This window comes from Phalacrocorax aristotelis, chromosome 2 (assembly GCF_949628215.1).
Source record: "Phalacrocorax aristotelis chromosome 2, bGulAri2.1, whole genome shotgun sequence".
NCBI classification, from domain to species: domain Eukaryota; kingdom Metazoa; phylum Chordata; class Aves; order Suliformes; family Phalacrocoracidae; genus Phalacrocorax; species Phalacrocorax aristotelis.
Window position 1 is genome coordinate 90,881,581 of NC_134277.1, and position 15,536 is coordinate 90,897,116.

Consider the following 15,536-nt stretch of genomic DNA (forward strand, 5'->3'; position numbering starts at 1 on the left):
CATATCAGGATTTAAGTCTTTGTCCCCAGGTTTTTCTGTTGTAGTAGAGCATATAGGGATGGAAAACCTCAGTAGCTTACACCTGGTGATCTTTAGGCAGACAAGTCAGTCTTGCACTAAAAGAGTGAGACTAGAAACGCCAAGTTCTGATGCTCCTGCTCTGTTCCCAGCCATAGTGCACAGTGTTGCTGCTGTACAGGTGGGCATTTAAGACCTACTGCTATTCTGCCTTTCTGTCTAAGTTTTCAAGCAGAAAGATTTAGGTGAAAAAGTAATTTTCATGCCTGGCTGTCTGGGAGCTAGTAGGTTCATCTAGTGTTGATGTGATGATTTTGCCTTGCTAAAAAGTGAATGGCAAGCAATTTCTTTTAAATTGTTTTTCTGATAATAGTAAAAGTACTGGAAAGCACAGAAAATCAAATGGATTGCTATCTTGCTAAAGTATTAGTTGTTTTCACACACCTTTACTCCTGTAGAAGTGCCCTTTGTGCACTACTTGCTATTACTTATAAAATTGATTCTTTTGAAGTTAATAATGCCTCTCTGTAAAGGAAAATATTTGATTTTACAGGGCTCCATAACAACACCGCTTTTCTTACTGTGAGTATTTTAACAGTGTATTTCTAAATTAGAGTTTTGGATTTGGGGGCATCTTTATTACAATGGTTAGAAATTTGTATCCTGTCAAGTTTTAGTAAACTATCTTTAAAAAAAATATAGTATGATGTTGAAGGAAAAAATGATATCTTGTAAATTTGATAGAGGTTCAGTGGTTTTTAGATTACTGATTTAAACCAGCCTAGGTTTGTGTGGCAAGGTTTTGGTAGTGGGGGGCTACAGGGGTGGTGCCTGTGAGAAGCTGCTGGAACCTTCCCCCATGTCTGATAGAGCTGGTGCCAGCTGGTTCCAAGGCGGACCTGCTGCTGGCCAAGGCTGAGCCCATCAGCGATGGTGGTAGCGCCTCTGGGATAACAGATTTAAGAAGGGGGAAAAAGAAACCTGTGCAACTGCAGACAGGAGAGGGGAGTGAAAATATATGAGAGAAGCACCGAGGTTAGTGAAGAGGAAGGGGAGGAGGTGCTCCAGGCACCAGAGCGGAGATTCCCCTGCAGCCCATGTGAAGAGTACGGCGAGGCAGGCTGTCCCCCTGCAGCCCATGGAGGTTAATGGTGCAGGAGATACCCACCTGCAGCCTGTGGAGGACCTCACACCAGAGCAGGTGGATGCCCGAAGGAGGCTGTGACCTCATGGGAAACCTGTGCTGGAGCAGGCTCCTGGCAGGACCTGTAGAACCGTGCAGAGAGGAGCCCACGCTGGAGCAGGTTTGCTGGCAGGACTTGTGACCCTGTGGGGGACCCACGCTGGAGCAGTTTGTGAAGTACTGTAGCCCATGGGAAGGACCCACATTGTGGAGGACTGTGTCCTGTGGGAGGGATCTCACGGTGGAGCAGGGGAAGAGTGTGAGGAGTCCTCCTGCTGAGGGGAAAGGAGCAGCAGGAACAACATGTAATGAACTGACCCCAACTCCCATTCCCCATCCCCTTGTGCTGCTGAGGGGGAGGAGGTAATCAGGAGTGAAGTTAAACCCAGGAAGAGGGGAGGGGTGGGGGGAGCTTGTATTAAGATTTAGTTTTTATTTTTTTCGTTACCTGGCTCTGATTTGATTGGTAATAAATTAAATTAACTTTCCCCAAGTCAGGTCTGCTTAGGCTGTGACAGTAACTGGTGATGAACTTTCCCTGTCCTTATTTTGACCCATGAGCCTTTTGTTATATTTTCTCTCCCCTGTCCAGCTGAGAAGGGGAATGATAGAGCAGCTTTGGTGGGCACCTGACATCCATCCAGGGTCAACCCACCACACTAGGTAGCTAAAATTCACAGCTATTTGGCCAGTTGTTCATTAGGAGCAATTTAAAAGTGCAGCTGCCAGACCTTGTATAGCTGTATAAAATAATATTACAAAATGTCCTGCAAGGATCTCTTATCCTTATTATTAAAAAAAAAAAACCCAAACCAAAACCAATGAAACAAAAAAACCCAAAGCCCAACCCGAAACATGAAAAAGGACTGCAGTGAGATTGAAAAGATGGGGCTTTTACTTAGATGAGATTATGATGAATTCAGATTTGTGATCCAGTAAATATGGCAAGCAGACTCAAGTGGGGGTGAAGAAGACAGATTTTCATTATGTAGCATAATTCCTTCCAGAATCAGTTTGGGAGTTCATGTGAAAGGAGTTTGGTCTTTGCACTGTCCCTAATGCATTAGGTTTTTACCTTTGCAATCACAATAAAAAGATGAAGGCCTGAATCGGCAGAGTAGTGCATCTGTATTACTATAATTTTTGTACCCTCCACAGATCACTGGTTTGACTTTAAAAATATTTTGAAATACATTTTCTACATATGTGATTTTTTGTAACTGCTACTTCATGAAACCTAGATTTTCAATTTATAACTTGAAAGTAGATGGTGTTTTTATAGTAACATTTTTAAATTGCTCATGAAACTTGATTGAAAGGACCTGTATCAATGGAATGGAATATAATATAGAAAGAGTGTATTTATCAACATAAAGATATTTAGTTGAAAGTAGCCTATCACTATTAGTAACAGAGCTTATATAAACAAGCTTTTTGTATTAACCATGCTCATGTTACAATTTTCCAGAAGAGTCCTAGTGAAACGTTAATTTAGAGAAACAAAGACTGCAAAATAAACAAATATGATAGACCCTATATTTTGCATAGGCATCTGATAGTGTAGTCCTATAAAAGAAGTGGTTTTACCCCAGTCTGTGTTTGAACAGCCATTCTTATAAATTATTATTATTTGACACCCCGTACACCCCCCAGGAGCTGAGAGGCAGGATGGCATGTCCCTGGCAGTCCCCTGGTCTTTATACCCTGGACTTGAAAATTCGTTGCAGGGTTGAAGAGCTCCCTGTGTTTGAGATCTCAAAGATGATCCTTCTCTTTGGGAGAGAGTTATACTTCTGAGCAGAAAGAGATTGCTTAACTTTTCTGCCAGCTCCATTTTTCCATCAAAGCAGAGAAAGAAATCTGAAACAAAGCTGCCATAAATTCAAAGTACCACTGAAATGATGTTGTTAATTATCAAAGCTAGAGGTATGTTTCCACTGGAAAAAAATACTTTAAATGGTTTAAAATTCAAGAGGGCAGGGGTAGGAGAAGTAACAAGCACCTGCTGCTTCTTTTCTGTTAATGGAAGCGTTGCATGTAAATGTGTTTTCTTTACATAAAGATGGATTTGAATGAAGTGGAGGAAATTATTTCTAGAGCAGAAAACCTGTACAAGCAACCGTATTTTTGGAACCTTCTGCATTCACTCCCTCGCCTTGAATTGAACAGCTTTTATACAGAAGATGGATTAGCAGCTGTAGCACAGTTTCTAAAAGTTATTCAAAAGTAAGTACTTTTACATGCTTGAAAGGGCCCTGTTTTAAATATTTTACCTGCAATTCTTGTTCTTCTCATGGGCTATCTAATAAAATAAACATCTTTGTCAGTGTAAAGAGGCTGAAATTTTCTTCTGTTTACCAGATTCTGATTTTACCAAGGTGTTGTAGGAGTCTTCACCTCTCTGGTTCCTTCATAACTGCATTTTTCATCTCTGTCCAGCTCAGCAGAAATTCCCTAGGAGTCTCCATGAAGCAGCTTCCTCTTAGCAATGATTGAAGTTAGCCCGTCACTTAATATGGCTTTGTGCTTTGGGACTCTTTGACAGACATAATATTTACATATAAGAAAATCATAGTTTGGATTCTAAGCAACTTAAGCTGTATGTAGCACTCAATAATGGGGAAAATGACACCATTTTGTTTCTCAAGCCTTTTGCTATAAAAATAGCTTTGGCTGTTCTCTTGCAAAAAATGAAGCAATAAGAAAAAACCCACAGAGACTGTATTCTGAATATGAAAGTTTTCTGCCTCAGTTAAAGGACAGCTGGATTCAGAGGAAGAGATGGTATCAAAAGCACAGAATAAGACAAGTATCTACAGGAATTTTCAGTAAAATAAGGGAATTGTTAGGAAAAAGTCAAAAAAGTATTTGCCAGAGTAGGTAGGTGGTTGTAATAGGTTTACAGGTAATTGTCATTGTAGTCAATTAACATATTTATAAGTCTAGAGGAGGCCACTGAACCTGGCTGCCTGTGCATGAACTTCACCAGCCTTACATCATGGAGAGGCAGGGGCCCGAAGACTTTGAATGGGAAATTACTGTGCTGATTTTGTCACCCTTTAACATCCAACTGTCTTTTTCCTAATAAAAAAGATATGAAGCATATGATGGCATAATTATTTTTTGAAACTGGGCAATAAATCTCTTGATTACAATATGTGGATTACCGCTGTGTTGGGGCTTGATTATTTTTTCCCCCCCTTTATGCCCGAGTCATTTGTAACCTTATTCCAGGTTGCTCTCTGAACTATTAACACAGAAAGCTGTATTAGCTGTGCTCATAGTGCTTATATGCCAAAAGCAGAAGCATTTTCTGAAATGTCTGCAAACTCTCAGAGTCTGAGTGTTCCTGAGGTAATGCAGGAACTTGATTGTAAGTTTATGGTTATTGTCGTCTTCAGCAGTGGTAAGCAGGGATAGCAGTAACCACTGGCTGCTGTGCTGGGTCAGGTTATTAATCTGTTAATATAATCTCAGCAGCAATTTCTCTACCCTGAGCCTATAGCACAGATGGAGCGAGAAGGGGACAAAAGTAGAGGGTGTTCACAGTTACGGCATTTGTCTTCCAATGTGACTTTTCCAATGTGCTGAATCCCTGCTTTTGAGGAAGTGGCTGGGCATATGCCTGGTGGTGGAAAGTAGTGAGTAAATTCCTTGTTTTGTTCTGCTCGCATGCACAACTTTTTCTTTGCCTATGTTGAGGTTTAATCCCAGATGTCAACTAAGCACCACCCATCTGCTCACTCACTCCCCTGTGGTGGGATGGGGGAGAGAATCAGAAGGATAAAAGTGAGAAAACTCATGGGTTGAGATAAAGACAGTTTAACAGGAAAAGCAAAAGCCGCACATGCAAGCAAAGCAAAACAAGAAATTCATTCACTCCTTCCCATGGGCAGGCAGGTGTTCAGCCATCCCCAGGAAAGCAGGGCTCCATCACACATAATCACAGAATGGTAGGGATTGGAAGGGACCTCTGGAGATCATCTTCTCCAACCCCCCTGCTTGAGCAGGCACACCTAGAGCAGGGGGCACAGGAATGCATCCAGGTGGGTTTTGAATGTTGCCAGGGAAGGAGACTCCACAACCTCCCTGGGCAGCGTGTGCCACTGCTCTGGCACCCTCACAGGAAAGAAGTTTTTTTTCATGTTTAGGTGGAATTTCCTGTGTTCCAACTTGTGCCCATTGCCCTGTCATTGGGCACTGTTGAAAAGAGCTGACAACCTCCCTTTAGATATTTATAGGTATTGGTGAGATCCCCCCTCAGTTTTCTCTTCTCCAGGCTGAACAAACCCCAGTCTCTCAGCCTTTCCTCATAAGGGAGATGCTCCAGCCCCCCAGTCATCTTGGTAGCTCTACACTGGACTTAATCAAGCAGTTCTGCATCCTTCTTAAGCTGGGGGTCCCAAATGGCTACTTGGGAAGGCAAACACCATCACTCCCAATATCCCCCCCTTCCTTCTTCTTCCCCCAGCTTTATATCCTGAGCATGACGTCATATGGTGTGGGATATTCCTTGGGACAGTTGGGGTCAGCTGTCCCGGCTGTGTCCCCTCCCAGCTCCTTGTGCACCCCCAGTCTACTCATTGGTGGGGTGTGGTGAGGAGCAGGAAGTACCTCAACTCTGTGTGAGCACTGCTCAGCAGTAACTAAAATATCCCTGTGTTATCAACGTTTTCAGCACAAATCCAAAACATAGCCCCATACTATCTCCTGTGAAGAAAATTGACTCTATCCCAGCCAAAACAAGCACCACATATTAAAATGTCTTTATTTTGATCTGTCAGTCTTCTTGCCTTCCTTTTATTTTCCTCCTGTCCTGTGGGAGAAGGAAGTGAATGAACAGCTGTGTAGGTGCTTGGCTGCCAGCTGGAGTCAATCCACAGTGATTAATAAGAAGAGACTTCAGATGTTTAGATTTGGGGTTTTTTCAATTTTGTTTTTTTTTTTAAGACTTTGGTGCCCTTCAGTGACCAAATTTGCCATAATTAGTGCAATTTGGAAAGCAAACCACAAAAAACAATGGTCACTACTTGGCTAGCTTTGTATTACTAACATATATTTCTAGAGGTCCTAGCTCAGGCAAAATTTAGTCAACAGAAAGGATCCTAAATTTACAACTTCTTCCACTTCCTGGGTTGTACAATCTTTGCTGTGTCTCTCAGAGGTGCTTAACAGAAACTTTTCATACCTACTCGGCAGAGTTAAATAGTGTTGGTTTTTTGTTTTTTTTTCCCCCTTCTCTCACATGTGTTGGAAACCACTGATCCACTCTAACAAAACTGCATTGTTACTTTCATAATAACAAAGGAATACTCCATAGGAAATAACTGGTAAATCTGACGTAAACTTTAAGTAGTAAATTACAGCTACATTAACAAAGAAGTTTGTTTCACAGCTAAAGTGACTAAGACTGGGACTTGTAAGAGATTCCTTAGATATACTTTTATCAGTGCATTCTCTTATGTGCTGTGTTTAATTTGTTGTGAGCATAAGTGTTCTGTTGCTTTAAAGGTCCTTTTTTTTGTCTGCAGATTGGGGGGAAGTAAAATGTGAGTATTCTGTGTCCGTCCTGCCTTATTGCAGGGATAACTGGGAGAACTTTTGTGGTGATTTTGCCCTCATTTTTGCTCTCACTATTAACTCTTTCTCTCCCTTTTTTTTTTTCTGTTTTTTAGAGGACATTGGTCCCCTAAGGAGATATTTCTGTAATGAAAATGGAGTGGAACTCTAGCTGTAAAATCTGAACTTGTGGGGTTTTTTTTCATGAAAGGTCTAATTTGACAAGACATTAGTTTTTCAACAATAAATAAAGTATTTTAATATTCAATTGCTTGACCTTAATCTTTTTCCACCAAGCCCTTTCAGTGTCTGGTTGTATAGAAAACCTGATTTTTGTTTTGTCTTTCACTTTCAGTACCTTAGCATCATTCAAGGATTTAGCTATGATGCCATTGGGCAAAAGTTTCTATGAAGTGGTGAAAACAGCACTGAATTTAACTGCTACATTATTACAGGACAGGAGGTTAGAAGGTACGGAATTTGCTTCAGATTTCTTTTTAAGTACCTGTAAGCACGCTGGGAATATGTGATAGCAGTAACTGTCTGAGCTTCTGCTAAATTCCTAATGTAAAAGGTCTAAGAATTGAACTAAATTGCTATTGTGCTAACCCATTTCTTTATTTACCTGTTTTTTAAATACTAATAACCAAAGTTCATAATACTCTGGCAACTATTTGGTAAACAAACATGTTGCTCTAATAGATCATGTTTAGAATGATCTTTCAATGGTGAATTTTGGAGGGAGACTAAATCACTGCAAAGGATAATTTCTTCTGTTTCGTAGGATAGCATCTTGTTTTGGATACGCATGTTAAGCATTATGGCTGTTTTACTTTAGTCTTCATTCTTCTGTTATCATAAATTCTGGTCTCAGCTGAAGGGCTACATTTCCCCATCTGCTGCTTGAGTATGGGAGATGAGTTTAACTGGAGGAGGTAGGTTAGCCCCAGGACAACTACCCAATAAAAGGTCAGGAACAAGTTCCATTGGCAAACTGTCTGGTGGCATGCAACTAGATTCTAGGTACAGCTGTCTGCTCTGCATAGAAGGTCAGGCTAAGAATATTATGTGGTCTAAATCCCACTCAACTGTCAAAACCAAGGCTGAATTTGTACAAACGTGATATGCTGGAGCCCTGGCACAGGGGGTGAGCTTGCATTCCTTGGGTCTTCTGGTATTCTCATGGTGCTTTTCCTCTCAGCAATGATTCATATCCATCCCATACATACACATTTGTATGACTACGTGCAGAATTAGATACACAGTTCAGAATGGCACCCTGATGGGTCTGCTGGCAATTACTGTGCAGGGCCATCTCACCATTATCATATCAGCTGTCAGAATACCATCAGATTAACTGACCTTACCATATTACTAATGCATTCATGGATTTTATCCTAGTGAAACTGGTGTTCAGGTGCACGATTCCTTCCCTCTGCCATAAAGCTGGAAACATGGTACTTGGATCTTATCAGGTATGAATCACCAAGAAAACACGTGAACAAAAAGCAGAATTATGTAAACAGAAGGTTTTTTTTCTTTTAGGTTTTCAGTACAGTCTTTCTCTTGGGGAAGTTTTGTGGAATCCACATGCTGTGAGAGCAGAACTTGAATCCAAGTTTGGTTTTGATGATCTTCATGTTGAGAAGCTGCTAAATTACACAGCCCAATTAACAAAGGTAAACTTGAAAATTTCAGTGTCTCTTCCTTTCATCTTTGCTTTTATTTATTCTCTGAAGGGATTTTTCATGTCTTACAGAACCTACAGTCTTATCTTAGATTTGTGAAACAGCTACGAGACTGCTAAATATCCTGGTTTTATTCCCATCAAAAAAAAATGGACTTCACTTCAGCTGCAGTTTCTGCACACGACGATGTTGATAGGTCTAGTTGTGTACATTAATGAATTTATGCTTCTCTGAAGTCACCACTGGGTATGGCGAAGTCCTGAGCTTATTATCCAATCCTGTAGAGAATTCTGGGGTTTGCTCAACTAAGCTTTTAAACTAGATCCTAGATTTGAAACTGCTTGGGATAATTTGGCAGGTAGCATTTTTCATCTGGTTCACTGGACAAAGAATGCCTGTCTGTTCTGTGTGTAAATTAAGGCACATCAAGAGTCCTTTCTTCTCGGTTGTGCAGTCTTGATATGAATATACTTGACTGACGGGTTGCCTCGGTGGGACTATTCAAACATACCGGTGATGTGTCAAACTGAAGAAGATCTCTTTTCTCATAGAGGGCTTTCTAACCTTTCTTCTAGACTGAAGTGATCTGTTGTGATGATCTGGTTTGAACTGCAGGAAACTTGAAACATCTTTTGAATTTCTACTAAAGTCCACAGTTTTTGAATAGAACATGCTGGTATTGATCCAAAATCTGTTAGCTCTTTGCCAGGTATATTCTAGAGTTGTACTCCAGAAGAGTTCGTTATAAAAATAGCTGATTTACGTAAAGGGGTAAATTATAAAAAAAACCTTGACTTTTGAATGGCCTTTAAATGAAATATCAGGGATGGCCAGTTTGATTAGCTGAACTGAATTTGACTGCAGCCTGTTAGCTATGGTTGGCTGTGTAATCCCAGACAATTCACTTGCTAGCTATTTATAGATTAAACTAATATCTTGATGTTGTGTGCTTGTGTTAGGGCACTGAAGTCCCTCAAAAAATGTGAAGAGAAATATGGAAACCTGAGCAGAATCTGTTTTGAGCACTTCAGTTCTGTATGTAAAGCCCCAGCTTATTTGGTGTCAAAACATCTGCAAAACATTTAATAAATTTTCTAGTCACAGTTGAAAGGAGTTAGGATGTAAAATACCTCAGAAGGACATTAATAGGCAGAATTGAAATATGTTAAATTATTTTTATAAGCTTTAATAAAATTTATATGATTAGGAATAATGAATCTTTTGACACAGAATTTAGAAGTCAGGCTATGAGGAAAAAATTCAGGCCACTTGGCCACATTGCTGAAACCTGCCAACTTCAATTTAAAACTAGTCTGCTGCATGTAATCATCAGCTGAGGTGTACCATTGTGCTGAATGCTTTTTACATCAGTATTTTTTGTACTTGTGAAGTTGCTTCGATGTGGTTATTCTAGTGCAAAATTCTAGTGTAGATGTACTGTATCATTGTCAAGTTAGTTCAGCATCAGCCTGCAAATGACTGTAGAAGTAGCAACACTGGTGTAGCTACACGATGAAAATTCATTACGTATATAGGTATCATTATTCTGCCTGGTGTATGAAAACTCTAATGGGGCCGCTGGTATTTTATACAGCACTCTGCATGTGGAGTACTTTGAAGTACCTGCCCCAGGATATGAGGCTGGATTAAATGGGCTTTGTACTCACTGAAGGACAGTATGTGATATTCTTTTTTCACCATATAAGTAAGATGATAGCAGAGGTAACACTCAGCAGCTCTCTTGAGATGCTCATCAATTTCTTATGTCTCTGCCAGATTCCCACAGGAGAGACACTGGAGCAGTTTGTGTGCTCTGCTCTGTCCAGTGTGCCAGAAGATGAAGCAAACAAAGAGAATAATGAAGAGGGCTGTATTTCCGCACAGCATGAGGCCAAACTGTATCTTGTTCATGCTGTCAGCAAGTTCAGACTCTATGCACAGGTACACTTTAATAAATGAATAGATTAAATTGCTTCTTTTTGCATGTAGGCTATCAACAGTAACTCAGTTAAAAGGTCTGAGTTAGCTACCAAATGCTATTGTCATGAACTTTTTTCATCTTGCTAATAAGACAAAGTTATCCTTATAAAGAATCATTACAGTGGAAGTATAGTGTATCACCATGTGTCTGCTTATTCAGATTTTCTCATTAACTCAAATACAGATTTGAAATCTAATAGGGAATATAGTGAAATATACTGCACTGCAGAGGTCTGCAGAAGGAAGACTCACTTACTGTCCCACTGGAGCCTGAATTTTGGGCAAAACTGAAAGCAGACTACAAACATCACTGATATAGTACATAATTAATTTATTTTTAATTCCCTTCTGCTATCTCTGTCAATAGTGGCTGAAGCATGTTGAAGGGGATGACAGTAAATCTCCAATAAAATATCTTAAAATTCTGCTCTGGCAGAACAGCCTCGCACACAGTCTTTATGATGTCATATGTGTAGTTGCATGGAGAAAATGATAAACCATTCAGATGTCTCCTGAGGACAACACTTACCTAGCTGCCTTAACAGTGGTGTTTGTTTTTCCGCTGCAATATGTTTTTTTTCCTGTTAAAAAAATATCAGCTGTGTATCAAGGTGCTCTGGAGTTGTTTGCAATACCATCTAAAAAAAGCATGTAGACCTTGTAATGTATTTCCTCAAAAATGTAGCTTCTGCTTTCTCTCTTGATAAAGGTTTCACTGACATATGAAGACTTGAAGTAATAATTTAATGTGATTGCCAAAACTAATGCACTAATTCCTATTGTAGCCATAAGAAAATCCAGGAAATTTCAGCCATGATTTTAAAACTCTTAGCAAGAGCTGACATCCGTATGAAGGCAACTTGAAGTACTGTAAGCTGTTGGCCACTGGGAGTTCCCTTGGTGAACAGGACATCTCTTACAACCACTTGGCATTAAAAAACGTAATGCTGGAGGAAAGGACAGCAGTCAGTAGGTTTGGCCAAGCCTTGGCATGCCTTATTCTAGGCTACATGATGGGACCATGCAGACTCCTCCTCCATCTCTTTGTGTAATGGAACCCCAACAATGTTGAGGCTGCTGCCATCTGTCATGCTGGTAGCACAGGCAGAAGTCCTGTAAGGGAATGCAAGCCTTGAGTATTTGACTGTGGAGGTCTGCTTCTGATTCATTTCAGTCTCAGGCCATCTTGCTACCATTCCTGGGGCTTTAGGCAGGACAGCACAGCATAGGTTTTTAGTTCTCTGTGTAATGTAGCATGTTGCCAACTTTGCAGGTACAAACTGTATTGAAAATCAACCTTTGTAAGGTCAGTCATTTCAGAGACTAGGCACAGTGTAAGAGAGACATTTTATTATCATTGTTAATTGTGGTTTTTGTTTTAAGACATGCAAATTCTGTGTCTTGTCTAAATAAGAAACCTTTGATTCTCTAACAAGGTGTGTTCTTTTTGTGTTCAATCTGCTAGGTATTTGAGCAATGGTTCAGCAGCAACCTCTCTCAGAAACTTCTTTTGGAACCTGAAAGAATCATAGCTGATTTAATGTCTCAGTTTCTAGATGGCAGGAAAGCCAGAAAACTTTTTTCAGAGATAAATACCCTGATCCAGCAATGGGATGAGAAATCAGATGCCTACATTTCAGAAAGATATACTGCATCTCATGATCTGTAAGTTATACTTATCTTTCTGCAACTTCTTGTATATTCAGATCAACTTGAATACTTATCTTCACATTACATGTAATTGATTTTTTTAAATTTTTGTTTTGTGTTTTTATTTTTTATTCTACAATTCAAAAACATACCAGATACAGTCAAATAACTGTGCTGATGCATACACATTGTGAAAAAGAAAATAAATCTGTGATTCAGAGTATAGCTACAGCAGAAGGACCTATGATGATCAGGACTCAGGAGTCAGCAGCTGTGTATAATTAAGCATGTTGAACTAGGACCTGAATTCACAGAACCACAGAACAGTGGGGGTTGGAAGGGACATCTGGAGATCATCTTCTCCAACCCACCTGCTCTTGAGCAGGCACACTGAGAGCAGGGGACACAGGAACGTATCCAGGTGGGTTTTGAATGTCTCCAGGGAAGGAGACTCCACAACCTCCCTGGGCAGCCTGTGCCGCTGCTCTGGCACCCTCACAGGAAAGAAATTTTTTCTCAAATTGAGGTGGAACTTCCTGTGTTCCAACTTGTGCCCATTGCCCATTGTCCTGTCGTTGAGCACCACTGAAAAGAGTCTGGCCCCATCCTCTTGACACTGACCCTTCAGGTATTTATAAGCATTGATGAGATCCCCCCTCAGTCTTCTCTTCTCCAGGCTGAACAAACCCAGGTCTCTCAGCCTTTCCTCAAAAGGGAGATGCTCCAGCCCCCTGATCATCTTGGTAGCTCTACGCTGGACTTGCTCAAGCAGTTCCCTGTCCTTCTTAAACTGGGGGGCCCAGAACTGGGCCCAGTGCTCCAAATGTGGTCTCACTAGGGCAGAATAGAAGGGGACGATAACCTCCCTCGACCTGCTGGCCACACTCCTTTTAATGCAGCCCACGATACTGTTGGCCTTCTTGGCCACAGGGGCACAGCGCTGGCTCATGGTCAGCTTGTTGTGCACCAGCACTCCCAGGTCCTTCTCAACAGAGCCACTTCCCAGTAGTTCAGCCCCCAACCTGTACCGGTGCATGGGGTTGTTCCTCCCCAGCTGCAGGACCTTATACTTGCTCTTGTTCAATTTCATGAGGTTCCCCTTGGCCCAGCTCTCCAGCCTGTCCAGGTCTCGCTGGATGGCAGCACAGCCTTCTGGTGTATCAGCCGCCTCTCCCCACTTGGTATCATCAGCAAACTTGCTGAGGTTACACTCTGTCCCATCATCCAGGTCACTGATGAATATGTTGATCAGGACTGGACCCAGCACTGACCCCTGGGGAACACCACTAGTGACAGGCCTCCATCCAGACTCTGCTCCAGTGATCATGACCCTCTGAGTTCTGTTGTTCAGCCAGTTCTCTGTCCACTTCATGTCCACTCATCCAACCCACAATTCCTTTGCCTGCCTGGGGGGATGCTATGGGAGACAGTGTCAAAAGCCTTACTGAAGTTGAGATAGACAACATTTACTGCTCTCCCTTCATAATTTTATATCTTCTGCAAACAAAGTCTAATTCCACAAATAGTTTCGGTGACTCAGTAATGCTCTCATAGGTGTATGCTATAGGATCAATCTACTCATATACAGCAAGTCCAGCACACCTGAAATGTTTTGGATTTTTTTTGTAGCAGTAATACTCATGGTTGTGCAGGAGATCTTGGAACAGAAGCCTACTATGGAGGAGAGAATTATGATGTAATGTTATGTGTTGACATATGTGTAGTTTCTGATCTTATCTAGGGTATTCTGAGGCTAAGAATTCTTTTAATATTTTTGAAATTTGAAATTCCCTGTTTAGTATATACAGCTGTAAGTTCTGACTTATTCAGAATGATTAGTTTTGTTGAAGCAGTCCAAATCTTCTTGTACAGTAGAGTTATTCTTTCAGCAACTGGTCACTAACGTAGTAGAAATCTGTTTTGTTGCATCTTTGGAAATGTCCTCAATTCACATTTCAGGACTAGTGCAACTACGAGCTTGTAAAAATTGACTGTGCTTTACTTTCAGGTATTCTAATTCACAGCATGTTTTAAAATCAAAAGAGTTGTTCTGGGTGATTTATGCAAAATAAAGTGGTTTTAGAACACTGTTTCCCTATCTATTTAAAAAAAAGACTTGTCAATGATCTGGAATGATCTGGTAGGTTCTACACAGGACTTAAGTTATAGATACAGGGACTTACAGAGTTGGCAGAGCCTCGTGAAATGTCTCTGGCTTTCAGGTAAATTAGTCTGAAAAGAAGTAGACTTGTCCATGCAAACAAGTTGTACTCCTCACCTGGGAATCAGTGAATGCTGAGAGTCAGAGAGGTTGTTTTGTTTTGCTTTTGCTGTTGTTTCCTTAGTTTGTCAATGTTTTTGTAAAATCCATTATCTACTTTTAGAGAGAGACTGCAGTTAAATTGTTCAATAATTTAGTAGTAAATTTGGAATTTGGTTCTTTTTTTTTTATAAAAAGAAACTGCTGTACTGCTGCTGTTGTAAGAAAGTACAAAGTAAATTATATCGTGATTGCACAACAAAAAAATCCCATATTTTTCAGCAACTTCACCTTTTTGTTTGTAGTACACAATGTCTCTTTTGCAGAATCCTGCATCTAGAGAGTATGCAGTCTCTACTTCAGGATGCACCTCAGTGGTCCGTTATGAAGAGATTGCTTCTGGTAGATGGAGCTATAAGGAACGTAATAGCACAGTATTTAAACTTCACTGAAGGTAAAGCTGCATGGTGGTTCTTAATGACTTCCACAGAATAACCTGTGAAATGGATAACATTCTACCTCTAGAAAGGGATTTGGGCTCTGTAATACATGTCACACTTAGATATTTATAGCAGCTTTAGAATTCCTGAAATTTTGTTTCTCTTAGTGATGATAGAACACAACATAATACCTGTTTTCACTTCTCATAGCAGGAATAAACAATTTCCTTAGCCATTGTGTATGTGTTGTATGCTGCTCTGGCTGTTTAAAGATCTAACCCAAGCAAAAGAGCCTGCTTAATAAAAATCATAGGTGCGTGAGAAGTTTCTGATGCCATCAGTCATGTATGTGTGAACAAGAAGTCTTGGTTTTAGATTTAGATGCAGCTTGACTTTTTTGGCTGGTCGTTGCAAGTGAAGCAAAATGCTGAGTTGGACATAAGGATTTTCTGATCTCTTTGAGTAAGGATTTGATTGAGGGCTGTGAAGCACAGAGGCAGGGTGCTTCTTTCCCTGGGGGCTATGCTTTTGAACAGAGAGCTAGGTTGATGGTGAAGGAAGAGGAAGATGCCATTCCCAGAAGAGAGGGGATAGTATTGAAGAATTCAGGGCAAATGGAGGTGTATTTTACAAGAATTTGGGGAACTGGATTTGCTTTCAGCAGTTTGACTGAATAAGATGAACTAGCTCCCATGAGGTTCTTGTAAATATGTCTGTTCAGCAATTGTGACATTCAGATTTGGAATATATTTATAGTA

The 15,536-nt window shown here is 40.6% G+C and overlaps 1 protein-coding gene across 1 annotated transcript in view; it reads left to right on the forward strand.

Annotated features, from left to right (window-relative positions):
• ABCA13 (ATP binding cassette subfamily A member 13) overlaps positions 1-15,536 on the forward strand; it is a 215,383-nt gene that overhangs the window by 19,045 nt on the left and 180,802 nt on the right. The window contains exons 5-10 of the mRNA XM_075084330.1: positions 572-600; positions 3,264-3,427; positions 7,116-7,231; positions 8,306-8,439; positions 10,225-10,389; positions 11,894-12,093. Of these exons, the coding sequence (XP_074940431.1) occupies positions 572-600; positions 3,264-3,427; positions 7,116-7,231; positions 8,306-8,439; positions 10,225-10,389; positions 11,894-12,093 (808 nt within the window). The remainder of the gene's footprint in view (positions 1-571; positions 601-3,263; positions 3,428-7,115; positions 7,232-8,305; positions 8,440-10,224; positions 10,390-11,893; positions 12,094-15,536) is intronic.